This window comes from Heteronotia binoei, chromosome 1 (assembly GCF_032191835.1).
Source record: "Heteronotia binoei isolate CCM8104 ecotype False Entrance Well chromosome 1, APGP_CSIRO_Hbin_v1, whole genome shotgun sequence".
Classification (NCBI taxonomy): Eukaryota; Metazoa; Chordata; class Lepidosauria; order Squamata; family Gekkonidae; genus Heteronotia; species Heteronotia binoei.
In genome coordinates this window covers 31,291,373-31,317,678 of record NC_083223.1, presented here as the reverse complement: position 1 = coordinate 31,317,678, position 26,306 = coordinate 31,291,373, and the positions used below count along the sequence as shown (strand labels likewise).

Below are 26,306 nucleotides of genomic sequence, written 5' to 3'. Positions count from 1 at the left end.
GAATGAAGTACCTGCAACTCATAAAGTCAAGCTATGACAAGATTTTAAAAAAGTAGTACTACTACTTAACTCCTGGGGACAGTTATGGCAACCAGTACAAAAATTTACTTTAAACAAATATTTGAGTTTGCCTTTCACTGACTTTATGAGTTGCAGATGATCAAACAAATCCGGACAGTAAACTTTAATAGAACCAGGTTTACAACTAGTCAATATTAATTGCTGCAACTGAAAATTATGTCTAAATAGCACCATAGCTTAGTTCAGTATTACACAATTTTTTTTGTAAAACTGAGCTAACAATGGATTTAAATCAGAATTTCACAACAATCAACCAGGGATAGCTAAAATTCAACATATTCACACTCTTGTTCAACCAGTAAGTGATGTTAAATTGGGTTACCTCAGTATTTGCACATTTTGTAAACTGCAAAATTTATGAAAAAACATACAGCTGAACTAGAATTCTCAAAACAATCATCTAAATTGCAAGCACCGCCCACAACCAGCATTGCATGTGATACAGCTCAAATATAATTTCTTCTGATTAACTTAAGAAACATGCACAAATACGTAACGATTAAGCAGATTTACTTGCAAGGACTCCATCAGAGCAAGAAATTAACATTTAAAGGCCTTGCCGGATTCAAGTAATATTTGCCTTGTTTGAATAGGAAAGAGTAAATTTTGCATTTCTATTGAAAAGACAAACTTTAAAAAGAAAAGTTAATGGGAATCTTCACAAACTATTCCAAGTTTCCCCAATATTTCATTCATTTCCTTCTGGTCATTTCTAAACTACACAGGATTCAAATCTAAATGCATGCCATTCCTTTTGTTGTTTGCTTCTCTGCGTTCTATTTGAGGAACACAGAAATAGAAACACAGTCTTGGTGGTTCAAAAACTTTGACAGCATTTGGTTGAAGTCTTTATACTTGGTTAAGCATCCCTGAAGTGGTCCATCAATAAATATATTCCCTCCCTAATTTGTTTCACCTACATCTATAAATGTATAGATCCTTTGTAGAGTGCAAGCGTTCTGGAAGGGTTTTAAACACCTTTCTTCTATACATAAAGATTACCTTCTCTTGTCTTGCCTAGGAAGAATTAAATAAAGTCACTGTCATCACCACACAATAACTAAGCCATAACTCTAATTACAGTTCACGAATGAGATGTACAGGCTGTAGCAACACCCACTGCCTGTAAGGACACTCCTGCAAAGTCAATCCTATTCCAAGGAAAGCCAGAGGAAGAATTCCTACAATTAGTTTTTCCTCTTAGTGGTAGTCTAATATCACAATTCACAATATGCACCACAGTGCATCCAACTGCAAAGCTTCTGGAAAACCCAAACAAAAGGAACGTCACAGGATGACGTCAGCCTATATACAGTTGTATGGTCGCAGCACATAAGCAATTGCATTCCTGTACCGTATTCCCTGAAAGCTTTCAGCAAATGCATTCAAGCGACTATAGAAGCTTCTCACAGCATTAAGCCACCCATCTGCCATCAACAAGTTAAAGACAAAAAAGCCATAGCTGTAGAAAGAACTGCCAATTAAACAGCTGTACACTATAAAAACGGAGAACTTCATTCAAACCTGATTCAGGAATTATCGGATCCCTTACTGAAAGTCAAGGATATGAATTTAAAAGGAATATCTGAGAGAAGGGATGTAAAATCATTTTTACTCTAATATCGGAGGATGGTAGAAAACAGTACATTATTCAAAGGTTGTCTACATTAGAGCTTTTTACAGACTCACTGTGCTGAGTCTAATACTACGACTGAATGCAACCTCCAATGTCCTCAAAAGAATGGGTAAGTTTAAACCTTTTGATTTGTTGTACCATTTGCAGTTTATCTTCAGAAATACTAAATCAGCTATCAATACCTTTTAAATCCGCAGTCTTTTGTTTTAAATGTAAAAAAACTGAAACATTTTAATGCATGTCATGATCTGCAGCAATCTTTCTCCTTTATGTTGTCAGCATACATCATCTGATAAGAATATCCTATTTTATTGTTTCCCTGAATTATATTCTGCAGGCTTACATTTCAAGTGGCCATTAGGGGCTCCTATGCTGGCAGCAATATATGCAATGAGTATTGTTTTTAAAATGCTGCCTGCCTTGGGCACGGCTTGTCCGCCAAAATGCCGTTGTGAGAAGCTGCTCTTTTACTGTGACTCTCAGGGGTTTCACTCAGTGCCAAACACCACTGACAAGGGCTGTCTAGGGTTGTCATTGAGGCACAATTTTATTATGGAACTTGAAGGGGATCAGTTTGCAAGCTTCAGTCAACTTACTTGGCTTCATTTAGATCATAATCAAATTGATACAGTAAGAGAAGATGCTTTTCAAGGACTGTATAAACTCAAGGAGTTAATTTTAAGTTCAAACAAAATCTCTTATTTGCCAAACGCAACTTTTAGTCAACTGCTTAACCTGCAACATTTGGACCTCTCTTTCAATCAGTTATCTGCTTTGCATCCTGAGCTGTTCTATGGCCTTCGCAAACTGCAAACCTTGAGTTTACGTTCCAATTCCCTGAGGACTATGCCAGTCCGCCTCTTTTCAGACTGTCGTAGTTTGGATTTTTTGGATTTGAGCACAAATCGCTTGCGAAGTTTGGCACGCAATGGATTTGCAGGATTAATCAAACTGAGGGAGCTTCACCTAGAGCACAACCAGCTGACAAAGATTAATTTTGCTCATTTCCTACGGCTAAGCAATCTGCACATGCTCTTCTTGCAGGGGAATAAAATTAACAACTTGACATGCGGGATGGAATGGACCTGGGGCACCTTAGAAAAGCTAGATTTGACTGGAAATGAGATCAAAGCCATTGACATGACAGTTTTTGGAACAATGCCTAACCTTAAAGTACTTCTAATGGATAACAACAAGCTAACCACCCTGGACTCCAAGGTTTTATACTCACTTACAGACTTAACTACCGTGGGCCTTTCCAACAATCCCTGGGAATGCAGCCCCAAAATATGTTCATTAGCCACATGGCTGAGTGGTTTCCAAGGTCGGTGGGAGCATTCCATACTTTGTCATACTCCAAACCACACCCAGGGAGAGGATATTCTAGATGCAGTTTATGGTTTTCAGCTTTGCTGGAATTTATCAAGTGTTGTTACATCCACTGCTACAAGTTACAGAGCTCCAACAACTGAATACACAAAAAGAATAAGCTCCTCAAATTTCCATGTGGGAGACAAAGAAATTTCAACTACTACAGGCATAGCCATTACCACAGAAGAGCAGTTAACTGAACCAAACAATGCCATCTTCACCCAGCAGGTAATTACAGGAACAATGGCTTTATTATTTTCTTTCTTTTTTATCATTTTTGTAGTGTTCATCTCCAGGAAATGCTGCCCTCCCACACTAAGAAAAATTAGGCAGTGCTCAATGATTCAAAGCCACAGGCAACTACGATCTCAAACACGACTACATATGTCAAACATGTCAGACCAAGGACCATATAATGAATATGAACCCACCCATGAAGGACCCTTCATCATCATTAATGGCTATGGACAGTGCAAATGTCAGCAGCTGCCATATAAAGAATGTGAAGTGTAATATCTACAGGTAATGAAAAAAGCAGATACTTCATTTTAAATTGCAGGGACCCTGTACACGAATCTGATTTTTACAAACGTTGACAAAGCCTAAATTTTTTCCAGACTACTTGATTGTTTTGAGTAATGCAGTATAATATTTTCATAAACCCATAATATGTTCAGTGTTAAAGAAGCAATGTTTGCATTAAAATTTACATTCCTGATGTTTGGAAGTCTAAATATGCTCAACCCAAAATATGTAAACTGCCTCATGTTATGTAATTGTATGTATAAAGATTTTATTCTCAAAACTCCAGATTTAAATTCAGAGTAGTCTACAGAAGAGGACTTAGGTGTTATATATAAGACCCAGTGAAGGAAGGACAATTTACCAGCTACCAGTGCATCAGTTATGATACCAAACATCTCAGTTGACTCAAGATTAATTTGTAGGAAATTTAATGGGATTTTTGTTTGCTTTTCACAAGTTGATCCTCAGATTTACAACAGTGGAATTTTTCAGTATAATGAAGCATAGAAAAAAGATTTCCTAGCTCCGTACTGAGAGTTTAGCTTTTCTTAATGTATTCTAGATTCATAATGTAGCTGTTGATATTTCTGAATAAACCAGGATTTATACTCCTTGCTTTAAAAAAAATCTACCTTGTCCTGTAGATACTACTAGATGGAAGTATAGACTACAGTCTGGTCCAGAAATATTAAGTATTTCCACCATATCAGGCTTGCTCTGACTTTAATAGGATATGTATCAGGCTAACATACACTCAAATTAAAAAACCCAAAACAGTGAAAAATCGAACAAAATTGTAGGCACAGCTACCCCCCCTCCCCCGCTGCTGGGAATATAATCTAGACCAGAGAACTCTTTTGTGAACTACTGGTTTCTCTGGAGACCAAAATTAGCCCTTGCAATACAAACATATGCCCCATTGTGAAATCTCAATCCTGTAAGATGTCTATACTATCCTGAATCTGTTTAGTTAGAAGAGAGGCTTCTGCAGGAACAAAAGACTCCCATTAAACTGCAAGTAAATCTTACTGCAATAAAATATGCTGGGAGCTCTACCTTGTGAAGAGAGCAATGATCTTTTAAAATTCAAAGGTGGATTCTAAAGCTGATAGCTTTTTGGGAATACTACTTTACTTGTCATCTACAGAATGTCAATAAACATTAGTTAGGGAAGCATACAATGACTGGAAAACAAAAAATGGTTAATTTCTGGACAAAATAACTTAGATTGTGTTGTAGAATTGTATTATATAGTTGCATAGTAATGCCTACTACATGAGGGAGAAAAACATTTAATACAACTGCTCAAAATCATAACCAAAGCTATAAAACTAGGGAGAAAATGTACAAATGTAGATCTTCAAATATGCCAAATTAGGATGTGACAGACATTTACAGGTACATGCTGAGAGGAAGAAACCTTGGTGCTTGGACACTTTAAGTCAGTATAATGTTAATTGTATGTTGTACTATGCTACAAAATTTTCAAGCTAATTATTATTGGCTCAAAAATTCATTCTTACATATGTAGCCTCTCTTACTGGCATACTTGGATAAATATTGCAATGCTTTAATATGAATGAGTAGTTTGGAGATGTGCCAATGAGTCCAAACCCATCACTCCACTTTTCATCCTGGGCACTATCTTAACCTAACACAAGGGTCCCCAACAAAATTATTTTTGTATTGCTGTTAAGTCACTGAACTGTTTGCTGTTCAAATGAAACCAGCTGGATCAATATCCACAAATCTGAAATAAGCCATTATTTTTAGTCATATACAGTATCTTCTATGCATCTGGATAAGGGGAATTATTTGCATCTAACACACTACGTTCACTGAGAAGCCACAATTCGGCTTACATTAACGTTAATGACTATGTACATAGTCTACCTTTGGTAGTTTATTCAATTTCAGAAAGATCAAATATTCTTCACAATAAACTCTTGTGAATTTCTGTGGTTCAGCTTCTCCCCTCCCCACCATATGCAGTTACATTTTAATGTCTTGCTGAGTGTCAGATGTTGCATATAACTATACAAATGTATATTATATGCACGTAGACAGATGTGTATACACCACAAAAAACTTTGGTTTTTTTGTGCATAGCAGGTTCAAAGTTTAAAGCAAAGTATTTCCCACCCTTCTATGGTTAACAGATTCACACCATCCTACCAGGCTGAATGGTGATGAGCCAGTTCTCTACAATTAGTGTAAACTGGAAAACACCTATCCGAAGCTCAAAGCCTTCAGAGCCATTTACAAAACATGACAATTAATTCCACACATTTTGTATCCTATTGGTTACTCCAATAAATATTGTTCAACACTGCATCATCAGTTTTTCCCACACAGCTGTAATGAGCACTTACACCTGTACACACGGGAGGCATTCCCTGTATCTTACAGGATATCTCTGGTTTGCAGTCCTAAATCAGATTCAGGCACAGAATCACAGTTTGGCTTGGCTTACTCATTACTCAAAATATGTGGCCATCACCAGTCACAACTTCAGAATGGCTTTCCTTGCATATGTCAAGCATTTGCCCGAAGCATTAGTAGTGCACTGCTTCTACTACCCCGCCCCCCTGCAAAAGCTGAGCAGCAAGGAGATCTTGCAAAGGATGTACAGAACACAAAAACTTACCACTGGCTGGAAGACAGGAGGACTTATGGAACTCTAGATGTAGTTTGGCATGCTCTTATCCTTTCAGCAATTCTCAGTAACCAAGTATAATCCTATTGTCTGCTTGCAATGTCAAACAATCTCCTTTTCCTCTGAACTCCTATCAGCCTCCTCTGTCATTTATTTCTGTGCTCATGCCAGCTTGCAATACATAATTGTCTTTTACATAGACACTTAGATTGCTAAAGTACCCATATCCATAAGACATTTTGCTGCTTTTACCAAAAGGCATACTAATTATTCTGTATGGCTTCTCACCTACTCAAAGCACAGGTCAGTAGTATTCACCTTAAGTGTAATTACAAGACTTGTGTGCTAAATCACAGGCAGTCACCAAAACAAAGTTCAATAATTGTGTTGCATACTGCACAGCAAGCATCCTAGGAATAGCCCATCTAGTAGTCTATAATTGTTACAACTCTTAAGTTTTAGTTTAATTATCCCTCATGGAAGAAGAAGGTATCCCTCTTTTGTGCCATACAGCTGTTGAAATGAGTCTCCATTCAGGCCAGTACTAGAGTTGCTAAGAGTATCATGATGGTCAACAGAAGGAATACTATGAGGGCTAATTTAAATATGCATGCTCACTTATTACCTATAGTATTATTAAGAAACTGCTTGCATTTTTGAATGAGCCCTCACAGATATAATGTTCACAGCACCTGATAGCAAATCCTTTACATGAAGAGTATCAATATACATTTGGCCAAGACTAACCAAATGGGATGTTACTGCTCAACACTGCATCACGGACAGCAACAATAAGTTAACAATGATAAGAACACTTATAAGTGATCGAGGGGGTGTGCATACAAGAGCCACAGAACTCCATGTAACTGAAGCCCCCCCCCCCCCCAAGCACTGTCATTAACCCACAGTTCCTGCCTCAGGTAAAACAGGACTTTTGTTAAAAACCACCAATTTAAAACACCTATACTCTGAATCTCAGGGTCTCAGAGAGGTCACAATCTCCTTTACCTTCCCCCCCACATACACACACAACAGACACCTGTGAGGTAGGTGGAACAATACAGAATACTCTGGAATTATACTGATACTGCAGTAACCACTGCTCTGGCATATTCTAGAGGGTTATAAACATTTAGGTGAGTTCTCATTATCCAATATAATGCTAATTCATAAACAATGAAATGGCAAAATAGCCACATGCATGATGTAAACTTCTGAACATCTGTCTTGTACTTCCAGTTCAACATTCTGTGATAATGAGAACATTTTTCTGGAACTTTTCCACACATGCTGAGAATCATTAACAGACATTCCAAATGACTTGTGTTAGTAATGTTTCAAGATGCATTTTCTGGTGAAGGAAAAAGATTCATAAGTACAGTGTAAAAAACATTAAAATATGCATACTGTAAAATAGAAGTTGCCTTTTTTTTGGTGCCATTTCAAACAAGAGAAATGTTCTTCAAAACAGTAGTCAGGACGGCTCTCTTGTACTTGGTTCCTATCATAAGGGTTACCTAGGAAGGTCTCCTTGAAGGATAACCAAGTCATTTCATTATGCAAATCAATATGGTATATTTAATTATATTTCAGTGAAATGCTACTGATTAGCAAGTTCTTGATGGACATTGCTGAATACTCGTGAACTATTTCTGTACTCAGGGGGAAAAAGTCACATAATAGGAGCATCTGTAATAACATACATCAGTTTCTCTTAAATTTCAGAGACTGAACAGTCATAAGCATATACAGGACTGATTTACAAAGATGGGCCAACAATGTGCAGGGGAAGACTGCTTTTGTTCACTACAACTTTTAAAAACCAAAGTATTTTCTTATTGGAGGGGAATTGCCAATATTAGAAGCTAAGATGAAAGCAACTTCCTTTTTCTACCTAATAGAGACTGTCACAAGATGCAAAACAGTTATTCCTCTAAACCAAACTATTTTGATGGATAAATTCTAACATCAAAAGATTACTGTTCAATACTAGAGGAAGAGACACAAAACTGCTGTAGTAACTGAGGTGAAAGATAGTTCTGTTAACTGTAGCCTGTACTTAAGCACATGAAAAATTCTGCAAGGATTCCCCCCCCCACCCGCAAAAAAAATAAGCGTATTTAGGATGATAGCTTAATATCTTTAGCTCATGAATACCATAAAACCTAGTAAGAATTGAGTAGCTGAACAGCAGCTTTATGGAATCAACAGAAGATGCCATAATTATTTCCAATTTGTGGAAAATATATTTGACATTTCATAGTTAAACAGAGGACTTTTTACATAATTCATGTGGTTACAAATTTCAGCAGAAAGGCCGACAACAGCCACTGTGATGAACCTGACCTCCACTGGTCTTGATTGACAATCTGATTTTAGCTTCTTCTTTAAGAATACAATACACTTTTGGGAAACAGCCAGCAACAAAGGACAGATAATCCCCCTCAAAGCATTTTTACAAAGTCAGATTTAGGGTTCAGCAATTTTTTAAAAAATTGACTTGAAGATTTTAGTTATAAATTATAACTTAGCTTAAATTAAAATGTGAACTGAATGTAAACAATTCCTTAAAACTAAAAACTTATGATCCTCTTATGAAAGTCTGCTTTTCTAGGGACAGAAACATGGTTAGAAAACATTGACTTCAGGCAGCACAGTGGTTCCATGCATTTCTATTACCATTTGATACACTGGGCCAGAAACAAGCAAATCACTATTGGTATACCCACTAATTCATCTGCTGACTTCTTACTCTTGTTTTATGCTTAAGAACTACCTAATCTCTGCATTTGGATCAGTATTTTATATGTATTTTAAAAAGCAGACATTCATTCCCATCTCAAGGCAAACAGTACCACAAAATACTGCTGATACCTCTTGTTACTGGTTTAGATCATCTGCTTTTAAGGAATGGGACAAGGCAGTTCTATGACAGAGGATGAACTAAACACAAATGGAATGGTGGAAAGAGGCACTTCTTCCAAACAGCACCTGTCAAGGGCACAGACTGTAAAATGAGATCCTACAGGAGTCATGACCATCATTAGATTATCTAAAAATAAGCAATGTATTGTGGATCACTTTCCTAAAATAGTAAACAGCAAATTTAAGAAAGCTTAGTATACAATTATGGCTGCATGAAGAGACTATTTTAACTCGGTGATGTAAGGATGTAAGTAATAGAAAATGTTGATTTCAGTCATAATTTAAGTCACAATCCAATTGCAGCAAAAAACCCCACCACCCCAACAAGAATTTGCATGTGTCGTCTACCAATAGCTACTCATTGATCTTCAAAGAATCTTACGAATGTTTACATTTTTAAAAAAATTTATGACCAGCCTTTGAAAATTAAGAGATATTTCTTGTATGACCACTATTTTTCTCCATGGCCAGTATGCTAATTCAACATACTAACACTGGGCTTTTCAGATTAGCTTTTCAAAAGCTTCATCTCCTACAAGGCATAAATTGGTTATTACCACAAAGAGTGGGTTGCCTGGTTTAGACTATTAAAAAGGACTTCAGTTGCCTAGGAGATTTTTTGACTACTCTCTTTAGGGCTAGGCACAAGTACTTGTTATAGCAGGGGTGGGGAATGTCAGGGCAAGGGCCATTTATGGCCCTTGAGTTCACTTGATCTGGCCCTCGGGGATTGCTGGGCAGAGCCCACCCCCTCTCTTGTAGGCCTTGTGAAGAAGAAGATATTGGATTTATATCCCACCCTCCACTCCCAATCTCAGAGTGGCTCACAATCTCCTTTATCTTCCTTCCCCACAACACTGTGAGGTGGGTGGGACTGAGAGGGCTCTCACAGCAGCTGCCCTTTCAAGGACAACCTCTGCCAGAGCTATGGCTGACCCAAGGCCATTTCAACAGCTACAAGTGGTGGAGTGGGGAATCAAACCCAGTTCTCCCAGATAAGAGTCCACACACTTGACCACTACACCAAACTGGCTCTCTGGGATAGGAGTGCTGCTGGGGTATGTGGGTGCCTTTAAAGGGCTGCTGGGAGCAGCTGAAGGGAGGGAGGGAGGGCTGGCAGGGACAGGAGCCAGCTACCACATTCAATTTGCACGTGATTATCCCAGATGGTGTGGCCTAATATGTTAATGAGGATGTAAACTAATATGCTAATATTGGGGATGTAGTCTAATATGCCTGGACCTAGGCATTTGCCTAGGGCAGCAGGCCAGTGTGTGCGCGTGTGCTGAATTAGGTTCTCCCCACGTGACTTCAAATAGAAAAAAACATATTTGCATTAATTTTGCCAGCCTGAATCGTTCTCCCTTGGCAGGGCACTGTTTTTTGAGTTGATAATTTTGTATGGCCCATGAACGATGTTATAAATATCCAAATGGACCTTGGCAGAAAAAAGGTTCCCAACCCCTGGATTGTGTTCTTATTTCTTTCATAGCCAACAGCCTCTCTACTAGATACTAGGACCTAGCTTTATCAATAGCCTCCTAGATGATAGGCAGTTGAAAAATGTGTGTTACCCTATTTTGACCATCATGGCATAGTGTTTTTAGCTAGTTGTTTTAAAAAAACTGGATTCCAAGATAACCCATTTCCTAACAAAATATATGATCTGTTGCATCCTGAACAGTTTCAGGATTTGAACTTCTGAGTACGTCTATATGCAGAAACACTGCTCAATTACATTATTCTAATTACATTATTCTAATTGCAACAATTGGTAAAGAGATTGCTTGATTTTACAGGAGAATATGAGACACACCCAAGAGAGCAAACAGAAACCCACATGGAAAATTAAGCTATGTTGTACTTTTATCACCTGTTCACATTGAATTCCCAATCATAACTCCCTGACAGGAAAAGCAAGTAATGTAACATTATTATTATGAAGTATAAAACCTGAAACAAAGCTTAACTAGTAGTGATTCAAGTAATTGAAGCTGGAACAGCTTTCTGAATGTGGCTCCCCATACTGTTAAGAAAGTTCGTCCTAAAATCAGATGGGACTTTATGGGCAGCTTGAGGCACATACCATACATCTCCAATCCCAGGTAATTTATTTGCCATTCATGACAAATATGCTGATACTAGTCACATATTTGCTGTAACTATCCTCTTAAAGCTCTTCTCCCCAGTGTCTCACTACTACTCTAAAAAGTATTGTTGAAGAATCTTCTGCTTTACTTTCAAAATATCTTCCGCACTCTGAATGCAGAAATGAAATTTCAGTTGTCTTGTATGTTTCAACCACATTTAGACTACTGAGCACAGAATATACTCTACTATAGGATTATTTTTTTCTTGACAGCATCTCTTCACATGCTGCCCAAAATCTAGTGCAGTATCTAAAACTTTTCCTCTTCATGTTGAAATACCATGCCTCACTGCACTCTTACAAACACATGATCTCTTACTCCCCACAATGCTGCCCACCCAATCCTGTCTCCTGACTCCAGACCCCCCCCCCCCGCCCACTACAAAGAGTGAGAAGAGAGGAAGAGGACAACTACCAGGAACACAGCATAGTTCTCCCATTCACCAAAAAATTATAATGAGCTTAGTTGAATTCTTTAGCTGGGTAAAGAACAAGCCCTACTAGAATAAAATAACTTCTTTCTTGTAATGAAGGAGAAAGCACAACTGGATTGCCTGGTCACTTGGAGACAGCTCTTCACATGTACAACTAGGTAAAGTTCCTCTCTTTTACAAGCCTGGTACATCACTTTGAAACTGTTAAGAACGTGTCCAAGATAGGGATGGGTGTTGTCCAGAAAAATCATGGGCCACAGAGATTCAATGTCCCTGGGATTTACAAATCCGCAGACCACAAACCTCCACATCTAACGTACCAGGTTGTGGTCCATTTGGTCCATGACACCACACAGCTTATAAAACCATACACTGCACAAATGAAGGCCAAGCAGCAACTTCACCCAATTTCAGTTCACTTCCAGGTGACCATTCCAAATTCCAGGTGAACTGGAAGTGGATGAACTCGCCACTCAGCCTTCACACAGCAACTTCACCCACTGCATCTGTGTTAAATGGCTTTTGCAAAGCTATGTGCTGCACAAGTGAAGGTCGAGCGGCAACTTCGCCCATCTCGACCTTCACTCATGTGCCATGCAGTTTTGCAATCCTGGCTGACACAGATCTTACAAACCTCATGGGGGGCGTTCTGGGATGGGACAGACCAGGCTCATGGACCACAAACTGGGCCCCAGTCTGTGAAAAACTTAGGTCCATGGTCTGGTCCATGACCGTTCCGAATCCAAAGTTTTAGTAACACACCAAGGCCTAGATATGGAGGAATGAAAGCTTGTGGATGCTGCTGCATATATGCTGTTATATTCAAAAACACAAGGCACAGTACTCATGCAGTAAGTTGTTATAGGCAGAACTTATTCATGGAACAGATTCCTGACTAAGTTAAGCCTGTTGATCCAGTAAGCCCCATTTGAAGGGAGATCAGTGACTGCTTAAATTGGTTAAGACCTTCTTAGAGTCAGAATACATACTAGTCCACCACAGCAGGATTTAAGTCCTAGTAACTGAAATTTTGGGGAGTGTATGACATTAGCCTTACACTAAGGACAAACCCTAGGTCACGTCTTCATTGCAGGTTAACTTGCGTCTGTATTACAAGTGCACTGAGTATCAGCACCTACTGGGCTATGAAATGGTGATACGAGAATTTGTGGAACCCTAGGGTTTCCCCCCCACCCCCGGTAGAGGGAGAGAAATTAAAGCTAGACAGTACATGAAATTGATGTTTTGGGAACACTATCCCTTTACATATGCTTCAAGACATCACTTCCATGGGGTTTGAATGGATAAAAAATCTAAGCTTGCTACAGTCATGTTAAGAGGATACTCATTTCTCAAGGAGTTCAATATGCAGTTCTGTATTGTTGTTTTAAACTAAGCAAAATCACTATGAAATGAAGCACCACCACATTGTAGCAGTTCTACAATAAACTTTCCCTACTCATGCCAAAATTTTACAATTTAACTAGTAATCAACCTTGCCTGGAAGCCAGCTGTTATCCATCCGAGAGAGGTCTGGGTCTTTCAACAATATTCCCCATGGCCCAAATATTACAGGGCAAATTATTTTTGAAACTGAGAGGACTATGATCAGGTCTGACATTCAGGCAAATTCTATGGGGCATGATCATGCTTAGAACAGCCTTCTGGAGTCTGGTCATTCTATTGTTAAAATCTGTATTGGTTACAAATGTCTAATTGAGTGATACAACCATTTGATTTTTACTTCTTTAGAAATGGAATTACGGTAACACAAATACCGGGTAACATCAGATGCTGACAAGCAGCAAATCTTTTTCACATTCACATTCACCCAACATCTAACATCAATTTGCTAGTGATTTATAAGCTGGTATTTCAACAGTTAATCCAGATATTTTGATTTGTTAAAGAAGTCTTTGCACCATTTTGTTGAATGTGATTTTACTGTGTGTTGGGTTTTTTTGTGAGAAGTATTAATATCTGCAAATTTTATTCTCTCAAGACTCATTACAGGAGAACAAAAGGTAAACCAACTTCTCCATGAACAAAGTGATTATACTGGCCAGGCTCTATAGATCCTGGCTTACAGTGGCAGGGAAGTGTTAATATGATAGCTCAAGACCAATGTTCCCTCTAAGCTTCGGAGTCTTCCAAGCAAAAATCCTACTTTGCGAGCTACTGGTATTAAAGTTGTGAGCCACTGGAATTAAAGTCGTGAGCTACAGCATAAATTAGTGTGCTCTGGGGTTATCCCTCCTGTGCTAAAACAAAAATGTGTGAGCTGGAGGCTAAAAATCTGTGAGCTAGCTCACGCTAACTCAGCTTAGAGGGAGCACTGCTCAAGAATAACTCATGAATCATTAATTGTGAATACAGAAGAATTTCTGTGAAGTGTCTTTTAAAGAAGACAGTTCCTATAATATCAGCACTTGCAGTGTTTCACATTTATTCTGAATCTGAACTACTAACAACTGTAGACTGTAAACTCTATGGGGTAGGGAGGGTTTGTTTTGGGTTTTTTTGCTTCTGAGACTCTTGTTTAAATGCCTAATTCCCAAGGGTGGCCATTGAATGCCATCCATTCACAATGCCATCCAAAGCTGGGATAGATTAAAAAGCTGGGGAAAACTGGGGTTAGTATCCAGTATCCTCAGTATCCAGTGATGTTTACAAAAACCTGGCTGGTATCTTGGGTTGCTTAGCAAACAAGATGCCATACAAAAAAGGTAGGGATTGGTCAGGGCAGGAGGAGAGAAGAGATAAGTTAATGGACAACTGGGTAAACTCGAAACATGTCAACAGTTAGGGGGAACAAGGATCTAGAACAGTAGTTTGGGGTGGAAAGCACAGCTCCAAGACTGGAGTTCATTTGGTCAACCACACACCAAAATGAAGGGCCAAGGGAGGGAAAATAAGATTTCTTCCCCCATGAGGAACTGTGGGCTCCCTGCTTACAAAGCAAGATTCTTGGTAGACAGCATTTTTTATTCTCTACCATTGTAACAACTAACCATTCACTTCTACCCGGAACTTCCTAAATAGCAGCCTTGTAGCACCTTAAATCTGAAAGGCAGAATTATCATCTTGGGAGTTACTCATAAGCCACTACTGAGTCCATGTCTGATGGAATTCATATGTTTTATATTAACAGCACCTTCTTGCTAGAGCCTCCCTTTTAAAAATTATTCCTTTTAAGTACTGCAACCTTTAAGTCTGTTATCATTCAAAGAAGCTGAAGTGCTCTCCCACTGATTTCTGGGCATCTCCATTTCTAATAAGCATTCTTCAGGTTTATGTATACTATTTAGATTCATCCTACTTCACCAATTCATTGACAGTTGGGAGCATTCCCTACCCACTGAGAATCATTTGATCTTTAATTTCTACTCTGCAATGCAGCATACCTAGGTCCTAGGAAAGCTTCTGAGTTCTTTGTAATGACCTCTTTTCCTAAACCCCAACCATCTGACAAAGAGGACTCTGGCTTACAAAAGCTTATTATGCAATTAAAGGGCCGAACATTAAAAACAAAGTGTAAAAAAATCATAAATCAACATACATGTATTTATTGTTGAAAGCTAAAACCATTTAAGGGCCCACCATGGTGAAACACTGGACTTCATCAAATCACTCTGATAAGCACCTGCAGTTCTTTGCCTTGGAACAAATACATGCTCCAAAATTACAGCTTGCGCAACGTCTGAAGGACAGAGAGACATTTTGGATTCGCACTCTAGGGACTTTAACGCCTTATGCTTTGAATGAGGAAACTGAATGGTTTTGTGTATAATGAAGAGAAAATTTTGAAATTATTTTTGTAGCTTTTTAAAGTTTTCCATTTTACCTGTAATTTCCAATTTATCTTCCCTCATGACCTTTGTGCTCTGATTGGGCCAGGATTGCATCATCTGGTTCCTAGCATTTTTAAACTGAGCACCAGCCACACAACTCTTGGCACATAGGCTCTGACTTTACTTGATCAATTCTGGACCACGTGGTGAGACAACTGATTAAATTTGAAATTTATGGTTTTATTCGGTATTATTTTTAGCGTTGCTTAACTTTATTTTGGTTAATATTTTGTTCTTAGGCATACAAACAACACTGAATGCTATAGGTATGCTCTATAAGTCTATAGAACAAGAGGCCTCAAGAATATCTGTAAGTCTTTGTCACTTCACTGTAAGTAATTAATTCTAAATATTATCCTTAAATAGCATGAAAAAATATTTTTACAAATTTATAATTTTTCTCTTTTATACTACAGAAATTTCCTTGTGGTCCAGCATTGTTCTATTGTTTCATTCTGTTCTGTATTATGAGCCAATATGTGTACTTACCTTTCTAACCTCTGAAGACCAATTCAGGTCGAAACGCATCACGTTTTATGATTTTACATAGGAGAGAGGCTTATGATGGGCCCTTAAATGGTTTTAGCTTTCAACAATAAATACATGTATGTTGATTTATGATTTTTTTACACTTTGTTTTTAATGTTCGGCCCTTTAATTGAATATTAACCTTTTAGGTTTCTTACTCCAGTTTTTGGGTTAAGTTTCTTTCCCTTCTTTGTTTTTCTTTACAAAAGCTTATACCAAAATGAATTTACCTTCAAGATACTACAAGACTTAATTTTAGCTACTGTCAGAACTGGCAGAACGTCAAACAAGACCCAAAACTTGTTACAAAGTGTAGGCATTTATTCGAGAACTACAGTGCTGAAGCTTCAAGATAACACTGATGCCTGGGCCTGGCATCTAGTTACATTTTATGCGGTCAAGACAGCAACAATAAAACGATCTTTCACACGGTTTACAGACAAGTGTCTCGTTCTCAGGATTCGTTATCAGAAGGGAGGATGCAGTCCCGCTGAGAGGGCCTGCTCGGCCTGGCTTCAAAGGGCCACCTGCAGATGTTGACCAGGGGTTATCTGTCACCCTCCAGTGATCACAGGGTGTTTGAAATGCAGAGCAGTTTGTGTTACAGAGGCAAAGCATCATGTGTTAGTATTGGATTACAACATGGAGTCAGTGTGGCTAACATCATATATAAAAGTTACAAGTTCTGACATACTGCCCCCCCTAAGCTCTTCGCCTTGGGCTTGTGTGGGTACAGCAGGTGGAATTTCTTAAGCAATTGGGGAGCTGATACATCGCTAGCTTTGACCCATTCGTCACAGCTCGGGGGAAAGTACTTCCACCTGATGAGGTAGTACAGTACCCCTCGCTTGACTACTGAGTCAGGATCTCCTGCACCTCATGGTGGCTCTGGCCCTTCACTCGAGTAGGAGGTGGCTCTGGAGGGCGAGGGTGCCAGGATGTAGCTCCAGGATCTTTGCGAAGAAGGCTGCAATGAAAAACAGGGTGGATCTTACTCAGTAGTTTGTGTAGTTTCAATTCTACAGTTACCTTGTTAATCACCCTCTTTATTTTAAAGGGCCCTAAGTACTTATAGGCCAGTTTGCGGCACGCTTGAGGGAGAGGGAGATTTTTGGTCGACAGGAATACCTTCTCCCCTTCCCTGAACTCCCACTGGGGGGAATGCTTTTTGTCGAAGTGCCGCTTATACTCCTCCTTGGCCTCGTCTAGGTTTTCTTGGATCACTTTCCACCCTTTGCGTATTCCCTCCCACCATTGTTGACAAGAGGTTGGCTCGGGGGACCCGGCTGGCAGGGGGAGGTGTGGAAAAGGTTTCCCTTCGTACCCGCTCACTATCTGAAAAGGGGAGGTTTTGGTGGAGCTATGGAGGCTGTTGTACCCATATTCTGCGAAAGCTAATAGCTCCACCCAGTTTGTTTGTTGGTAGTTGATGAAGCACCTGAGATATTGCTCCAGGAGCCCGTTCACCCTCTCCGTCTGTCCGTCTGTCTGAGGGTGATAGGCTGAGCTGAGCCCCTGTTCCATTCCGGTGATTTTGCAGAACTCCCGCCAGAAGTTGGTAATGAACTGAGGTCCGCGGTCGCTAATGACCTTGTCGGGGAACGAGTGTAGGCGGACCACGTGGTTAAAAAATAGTTGCGCTAGCTTTTTGGCATTGGGCAATTTCTTTTAGGGGATGAAATGAGCCTGTTTGGAGAATGTGTCTACCACCACTAGGATTACTGTTTTCCCTTGCGAGGGGGGCAGTTCGACTATAAAATCCATCGACACGACTGACCAGGGCCTGGTTGCCGTGGGGAGGGGTACTAGGTGGCCGGGTGGTTTCCCCCCTCTCCGCTTGGCCATGATGCATGGCGGGCAGGAACTTACGAACTCCGACACGTCTCTCTTTAAGTGGGGCCACCAGAACTGTCTGTTTAGCAGGTTCAGAGTTTTCACATAGCCGAAGTGCCCCGCTAGGCGGCTGGAGTGACACTGTTCTAGTACTTCTCTTCTAAGGCTCTTGGGCACGTAAATTTTCCCTTTGTAGAACCAGAGTCCCCCCTCCCCTTTCTCTACTCCTTCGGGCCGCTCCCCCCCCCTCCGCTTCCGTCTCGGCCACGAATCGTTCTCTTTCCTTTAGCCCGGGGGCTCCTGTTTGCTTTCCGGATTGGGTTGTGACTCCCCCCGCCACTGACGAAGGGGGAATGAGGGAGTCTATCACTTCCTCTCTTTGGCTGTCGTGTTGGGGCATTCGTGACAGCGTGTCGGCTAAAAAGTTTTTTGTTCCGGGGATGTGTTTCAGCACAAAGTCAAACTTGGCGGTTAGTTTGCGGCGGCCGGTCAGGGCTTCTAGGTTTTTGTGATCAGTCCAAATTTCGAATGGGACTCGCGCCCCTTCCAGCCATGACCGCCATGTTTTTAACGCAAACGTGACCGCAAATGCTTCCTTGTCCCACACCGACCAGTTTCTCTGTTCGTTCGAGAACTTGTGCGAAATGTATGCGCAGGGTCGGAGCCCCCCCTCATCGTCCCTCTGCATTAATATGTCCCCCACCGCGACGTCAGAAGCGTCGCATTGCACCACAAAGGGTTTTAGCTCGTTGGGGTGGGCAAGGACTGGTTCAGAAGTGAATAACCGTTTGAGCTCATCAAAGGCGTGTTGGCACTCAGGTGACCAGGTCAGGCGTGCGCCGGGTTTTTTCGCGTCCTCCCCCTTCCCCTTTGTTTTGAGGAGCTCCGTAAGGGGCAGCATGACCTGGGCAAACCCCTTGATGAACCCGCGATAAAAATTTGCGAACCTGAGGAATGATTGTAGCTGCCGTCGGGTTCAGGGTGGCTCCCAGTCTAGGACCGCCTGAATTTTCACGGGGTCCATCGCTAACCCTTCCCCCGACACTCGGAACCCCAGGTAGTCTAGTTCCGTCTTGTGAAATTCACATTTCGTTAGCTTGGCATACAATTTGTTTTGGTACAGGGTAGTTAACACTTTTCTGTGATTCAAGGTCTTTTGACTAAATAATGATGTCATCAAGGTAAACCACTACCCCCGTATACAAGTATTCTCTTAACACTTCATTGATAAAGTTCATAAACACCCCGGGTGCAGTCCGAAAGGCATCACCAAGTACTCAAATTGTCCCATTGGCGTATTGAACGCCATTTTCCACTCATCGCCCTCCTTGATTCGCACGCGGAAGTACGCATCGCGGAGGTCGAGTTTGGTGAACACCTTGCCCTCGGCCACTGTGCTCAGTAGGTCTTTTATCAGCGGGATCGGGTAGGCGTTGGACACAGAAATCCTGTTTATCCCGCGAAAATCTGTGCAAAGTCTCAGACTAGCATCCTTCTTCTTGCGGAATAGGACGGGGGCAGCGTGGGGGGCCGTGGCCGGCCTGATGAACCCCCGCTTCAAGTTCTTGTCAATAAACTCTTTCAGTTCCGCTTTCTCCGCCCAACCCATAGAGTACAGTTTGGCTTTTGGTAGTTCTTGCCCTGGTATTAGTTCGATGGCGCAGTCAGTGGGACGGTGCGGGGGGAGTTCATCCGCCTCTTGCTCGCTAAAGGCCTTTCTCAGATCCCTGTACTCCGCCGGGATCGATCCCACCTCCTCTATCGTAAGGCAGAGCCTCTCGTTTCGAGGCGGTGCCTTGGGTCCCCATTCGGGCCGCCAGTGGTGGTGCTCACACCGCCAGTCGGGGAAGCGCACAATCTGCTCTTCCCATCGTATGTCCGGCTGGTGCCGCGCTAGCCACCCCGCCCCCACCACTATGTCGAAGGAGGAGGAAGGGGCTATCACGAATGTTTCTATCCCCCAGTGGTCCTCCGTCCCTAACGGAACCGCTTGGGTCTCGTGGGTGCACGGTTCCCCTTTCATCACCGACCCGTCCATCTGTTCGAATAGGATCGGATGGGGCAGGGGGGACCGGGTTAGGCTGAGGGCCTCTACTAGTCGCGGGGTGATGATGTCCCTGGTGCACCCAGAGTCTATTAGGGCTTGGGCGTGCATGAAGCGCTTTAGGCTGGGGTTCAACATTGTCACTGCCATGAATAAAAGTTCCCCGGTAACTCTCACCGTCATTGGTGCTGGTGTCTCCCGGACCTGCTTTGCGGCACCGATTAAAGCAGGTTGTTGTCGTTTTCTGCCGACTCTTGGTCCCACGACTCCTCGCTCGACTCAGCAACGGTGGCAAATTCCTCGTCAATCGCCATGGAAGCGGCGACGGCGCCCCGACTGGGCTCCTTGGTGCGGCCTCCTCCCTTCTTCGGGGTGCCCGCGAACGGCTTGGACGGGGTGGGGGTTGGCGGGGGCTTCACGGGGCAGTTGGCAGCGATATGCCCCGGGTCTCCGCACCTGAAGCATTTCCTGCTGGCCGTCACGGGAGTGGAGGTGGTTGGGGACCGTTTCCCCTCGGGTTTGCCGGTGGCTTGGGCTGGCTTCCCCCCTTTCTTCCCCAGTTGCTGCTGGCGGTGCATCCCGACGTGCTGCAGGTTGGTCTCCACCTCCCCGGCCAGTTGCATCCAGCCGACCAAGGTGTCGGGTCGCCCCTGGTGATAGCACCTGTCGAGGATGTTTGTGTTGAGCCCGTTCTTGAAGGCTGTGTACTTCATGACTTCGCTCCATCCTCTCGCCGCCGCACAATGGCCCATGAATTCGGTGGCATACTCGCGGGTAGTGCGGTTCCCCTGTTCGATCCTCTGGAGGGCTTCGATGGCCTTCTCCTCTCGGAGGGGGTCCCCGTACTGCCGTAGCATCGCCTGGAGGAAGTCGGCCACCGTGGCCAGCTCGGGCTTGCGCCCGGTGTATAGCCCCACGTACCACTTCCTTGCGGCCCCTTCAGCTTTGAGGCGATGTGGTCCACGCGGCTCGCCTCCGTGGGGTAGCTCGCTCCCCAGTGCGTAAAAAAGCTGTTGCACTGGATGGTGAAGTATTCCACCTCGTCCCCGTCGAAGGTGATCTTCAGCTCCCTGGCTCCCCCACCGTCGCCTCCCCCCGGACCTCCGGGCGCGGCTGGTGGCGGCCCCGCTGGTGCCGGGGCGGCGGGGCCCGGGGCCGGGAGTGCTGCAGCGACGGGGCCCGCCGGCAGTGTTATATAGTCAGAACTGGCAGAACGTCAAACAAGACCCAAAACTTGTTACAAAGTGTAGGCATTTATTCGAGAACTACAGTGCTGAAGCTTCAAGATAACACTGATGCCTGGGCCTGGCATCTAGTTACATTTTATGTGGTCAAGACAGCAACAATAAAACGATCTTTCACACGGTTTACAGACAAGTGTCTCGTTCTCAGGATTCGTTATCAGAAGGGAGGATGCAGTCCCGCTGAGAGGGCCTGCTCGGCCTGGCTTCAAAGGGCCACCTGCAGATGTTGACCAGGGGTTATCTGTCACCCTCCAGTGATCACAGGGTGTTTGAAATGCAGAGCAGTTTGTGTTAGTTACAGAGGCAAAGCATCATGTGTTAGTATTGGATTACAACATGGAGTCAGTGTGGCTAACATCATATATAAAAGTTACAAGTTCTGACAGCTACAGCAGACTAACTAGGCTATTTCATGGAACCTGCACTTCCCGTTTAGTTATTGTCCCATAATAAGTGTCTATTCTCTTATACCACAAATGCCAACTTCGTTTGGTGAGAAACTGTGGTGAAATCTTTTTGAAACTAGTTTAACAATTGCCTTTTATGTACTTGGGAATGAAATTGTGCTACAGACTTTTATGAAAGCCTGCTGGTTCTTCCTCAGCAACATCTATAAGTGCATTTGACAATTCTAGCCTCAGTAGTGTTTTCTACCCCTTAATCCAAGATCGTAATTACACATCTCAGTTATTTCCTGAAGCTCTCCACCTCCCCACAATTCAGTTTTAAAACTGTTTGCTAGTGGCCTGCCTCACCGCATGTCAAGAAGCTAAGCAATACTTCACAGTTAAGATACAATTTCACGTTTTATTATTTTATTTAAAAGCATTTGTATGTCACATTTCCATCCAACTATAAACTGATTTGTTCCTTTTAGAAATTTACTTCTAAAGCTTCATCTTCTACCATTACCTCTACCTGATGTGGTTTATCAAAGCATCCCCACCCAACAAGTGCTATTTCAACTCTTTTCTTTCAGTACCTCTTCAATAAATATCATCTAACTGGCTTCCTGCCCTTTAGGCTGACTGGCCTACTTATTAATTTCTATCAAGTTTCTCCTTAAGTTTGCTCTCTAACTGCATTAGCTGCCAAGGAATGTGTGCTCTTTTATCATTTGAGGAAGACTTCCATTAACTTTTTAAGGGAAAACTTCTTACCTCTTATATTCATGCAGCATTACAATTCACTAAAAGCCAATCATGAGCAACAATTCCTTCTGGGCAAGTAAGCCTTCCAAACATCCTCCTCAAGCTGTTATATGACACAGATGGCAGGTAAGCTTTTCATCTTGCAAGACTATGAGTCAGGCAATGATGAAAGGACTGTGAAGCAGAGGGAATATGCATGTAGGAAGCAATGGCAAAAGGCAGGGGTTATGGCATACATTGTCAGGTGCCCAGCTGGTCAAAAACCACTGGATTAGAATATTCAGCTGCCTTTCCTCTACATATTGCTATACTTTTATTTTACCATAAGAAACATTTTGAAACACATTTTTAAAAATGTCATGCTATAAATTTACACTGCCTCAGGACAACATGAAGAGTGGCTCAATGGAAAAAAGTCTAGAATGTTTTAATGAGTTATATTGACATTTCTGATGTTTTTAAACTGCATTATTTTTCATACCTATTTTTATTATATATATCTATTTTTATTATTTATTATTATTTACTTCTCATGGAGGAAGTCATGATTTAGGACTCTGGGTTTAAGTATACCATCAATTCTTAAAAAGTGCGAGACTGTACAGTGGCCCAGCTCTCATGATATAATTCAAGTAAATTCTCAGTGGTGAAGTATGCTGAAAACAGATGTTCAATTTATCAAATGGATCCGAGTAGAAAAGCAAAGAATGATAAAAAATAAAGTTTTACAGATTCCCAATTGTGTCTTCTGCTTTAAAAATGGTATGGTCAATTTGACCCCAAGTAAGTTTTTGTGCGATTTTGATGTTTTCCATGAGGGGTATTTTTGACCCCAATTTTACTCTCCTTTGCCCTGCATTTCTGAAGAAAGCTACTCTTGAGGCCTGATTTTTTTTCTTAGTAGCTAATGCCATGACAGAGTTATCAGGTTTCCACTGTTTTTCACTGTGATGTGGGGTCACTTTGACCCCTATGCCAAAGTAGCATAGGTGGGAATTTTGACCAGTATTTTTGACTCGAGTCATGGAAATAAATTGGTCTACCCATTTAACACAGCTTCTCCCCCTCCCCTGGATCTTCATTACATTTAACTATTTATAAATAAGCATGTTGACCTATCATGTCTGTGCTTTAAATTAAAATTTTTACTGTCTGCAAATACCCAACAAGCTAATCGAACAGGGAGCAACTGGTTGATTATGAAGTTCCTATGCCTAAGAGTAGGAATATAAAACATCTTGCCAGCCTTCATATTTAGGGATGGAATACCATTAAACTTCACCTTTTTCTTTTTTATTCAAACTTAGTGATTGCCTATATGCCAATTTTGCTTCTGTGCTCTTCCGTACCTCCCATAACTCTTCCATAAGGAGTTATAGACATAAGAAAGCTGCACTTGGGATTTGTAGATTTAGCTGACTTTTACCTTGAAATTACTACGGTGTACAACACAACTCCAAATTTCAGTTCCTCTACTTTAAAAATAATGTTTACCTGCCTTACAGGAAATAGATCAAGACGGGAAGCAGTTGTGTTAGTCTGTCTGTAATAGTACAAAAGAATAGGAGTCCAGTAGCACCGTTAAGACTAGCAAAATTTGTAGCAGGGTATGAGTTTTCATGAAAAAAGGAGTACAAAAGCTCATACCCTGAAAAAGAGCCGCAAATGTTAAGTCTTTAAGGTACTATTGGACTACAGCCTTACAGGAGTGCAAGCACAAGGCTTTTTACTATTGGTATATCCCACAGACACAGTACTTAACACTGATTTGGTAATCCTCTACATCTTCATGTTTCTACCCCCATTCCTCCAGTTCCCTCAACCATTTATAATTTGTAGCCTTTTCCCTTCTTTGAGTTCTCTCCTGCCACTAGCCATTCCAACACAGTCATGAATCACCTCTCATGACGGGCCACTGTTTTATTCTTATGATTTCCAAAGCCTCATCCCACACATTGTGGAAAGCAGATCTTAATTCCCACTTGAAAAAAGAAAGACGCTGAACTGCTGCTTGAGTTCCTAATGCAGAATATTTCTAGACAACTACTCAAGAGAGCCACTTTATTACAAACACTTTCTTTGGGATGAAATAAACACTGTGCAGACCAATTGCAGATCACCAGCTGCAAGAAGCTACAGCAATCTTTTGAGCCAACTGCTCTCTCAGGGGCTGCAGCACCATCTGACCAGCCATTTAGCAACCTTCTCATACTGTAAATAGCAACAAAGTAAACCAGAGCAGTGGCACAGTCATCAACTGAACTTACATCTGTTGTTCTGCAATCCACTATTAAGGCTTCTTGCATTTTCTTATCCTCTTTCCCCTGGTCATAAGACCAAATTTTCACAGCAGTAGCTATTTCTTTTAATACATTAGTTCCTTTTCTTATAATGATAGTAGAGAAGCAAGAAACATGAGTTAGGACCTTTGGTGGGTCATGGAGTCCAACCCTCTGGATTGCACATCCCTAAAACACCATTATTGTTTTGCTACCTTTTGGGAGGCTCTACTGTCAGTTTGTGTGTATGGAGGACAAGCCATGCCTCTCACCTCTTTGTATGTTGAGATCAGGATGGTGAGGCAAGATCACTCGGTGGTTGCACATAATTCTTCTGAGGCTCTGTCTCTTGATTTATTCCTCAGTATGGTATGTTTTGTAGAGCATGGCTTCAGCTCCCTACCCAGGCTGCCCATGGTTATAGCCTTTGGCACCAGTAATTTCATGAAACTGGCTCTCATTCTTCCTGTCATGTGCTTGCAGTTTAGTGGAGTCCCAATCCACAAAGACCACAGGTGTAGAAGACACTAGTTCTCCCCTTCCTGTTAGATAACTGTTTTTAACCTAAAAGATCAAATTTTATTTCAAACATGGTCTTCCCACCCACTTGTGGGATTTTATATAGGATGCTTCTTGTTAATCAGGACAGTTTTATAGGTCAACCTTCCTACAAAACATTTCAGATATCCAGTCTCCCAAGAATGCTGACAATCAGTTGCTTAATTCAGTCAGAATTCTTGTCTTTCATAGACACAAGCAAACCTCTTCATATCACAAAAAAGTCACAGTATTATATATACTGTTGACATTCTACTGCTCGATTGTCATTGCACTTTAGAGCAATTCTCAATCCTTTGTGTCATGCAGAACAGCAGTTACACAGTGATGGAATCTGGAAGTCTTTGCACATGATTTAAACCAAGGGTGGGTAACATCTATCCCGAGGGCCGAGATCGCTTGGTCTGGCCCTCGGGGATTACTGAGCCGAGCCACATGGCAGCCTCCCTGAGGCCTGGCTGGCCAGTGAGGATCATGGGATCCAGCTGCGCTGTGCAGTGGCCTCCCCGGGGCCCGGCAGGGATCCCAGGGCCCAGCCTTGCTGCACAGCTGCCTCCCTGGGGCCTGGCTGGGCAGCCAGCCACGACTGCTTTGGGGTCTGGAAAAGTCACTGTCACAACTCAGGTAAGTTTCCCTTCATTTCTTTATTTTCCTTTCTTTCTATTTCTTCCTCCCATTTCTTTGTTTCCCTTAATTTCCCTTTCTTTATTTCCCTTTATTCCTCTTTCTTCCCCACTTTCTTTATTTTCCTTTATTACTTTTCTTTCCCCATTTATTTCCTTCTTTCCATTTCTCCCCCCATTTCTTTCTTGGAGCCAGCTACCACCAGTTCAATTTGCACTTTATTATCCCAAATGGTGTGGCCTAATATGCTAATGAGTTCCTGCTGGGTTTTTTCTATTAAAAAAAGCCCTGGACCTAGGCGAGCCGGGTGTGTGTGTGTGTCAAATTAGGCTTTCCCCACATTACTTCAAATTGAAAAACAATTATTTGCATTAATTTTGCCAGCCCAAATTCTTTCTCCCTCAGCAGAGAACTGTT

General features: G+C 41.8%; 2 protein-coding genes across 4 annotated transcripts in view; one reads left to right on the top strand and one right to left on the bottom strand.

Moving 5' to 3' along the window:
* CTNNA1 (catenin alpha 1) overlaps positions 1–26,306 on the bottom strand; it is a 124,925-nt gene that overhangs the window by 71,616 nt on the left and 27,003 nt on the right. The window lies entirely within an intron of this gene.
* On the top strand, positions 1,232–3,822 carry LRRTM2 (leucine rich repeat transmembrane neuronal 2). 2 transcript variants are annotated; one of them, XR_009555087.1, is made up of 2 exons: positions 1,232–1,826; positions 3,372–3,507. XR_009555087.1 is itself a non-coding variant. In XM_060232934.1 (2 exons), the coding sequence occupies exons 1-2, from the start codon at positions 1,823–1,825 to the stop codon at positions 3,599–3,601; spliced, it is 1,551 nt and encodes a 516-aa protein (XP_060088917.1). In that variant the 5' UTR covers positions 1,340–1,822; the 3' UTR covers positions 3,602–3,822. The 2 variants fall into 2 exon arrangements, 1 of the variants encoding a protein (XP_060088917.1); XM_060232934.1 differs by having other exon boundaries at positions 1,340–1,826; positions 2,055–3,822.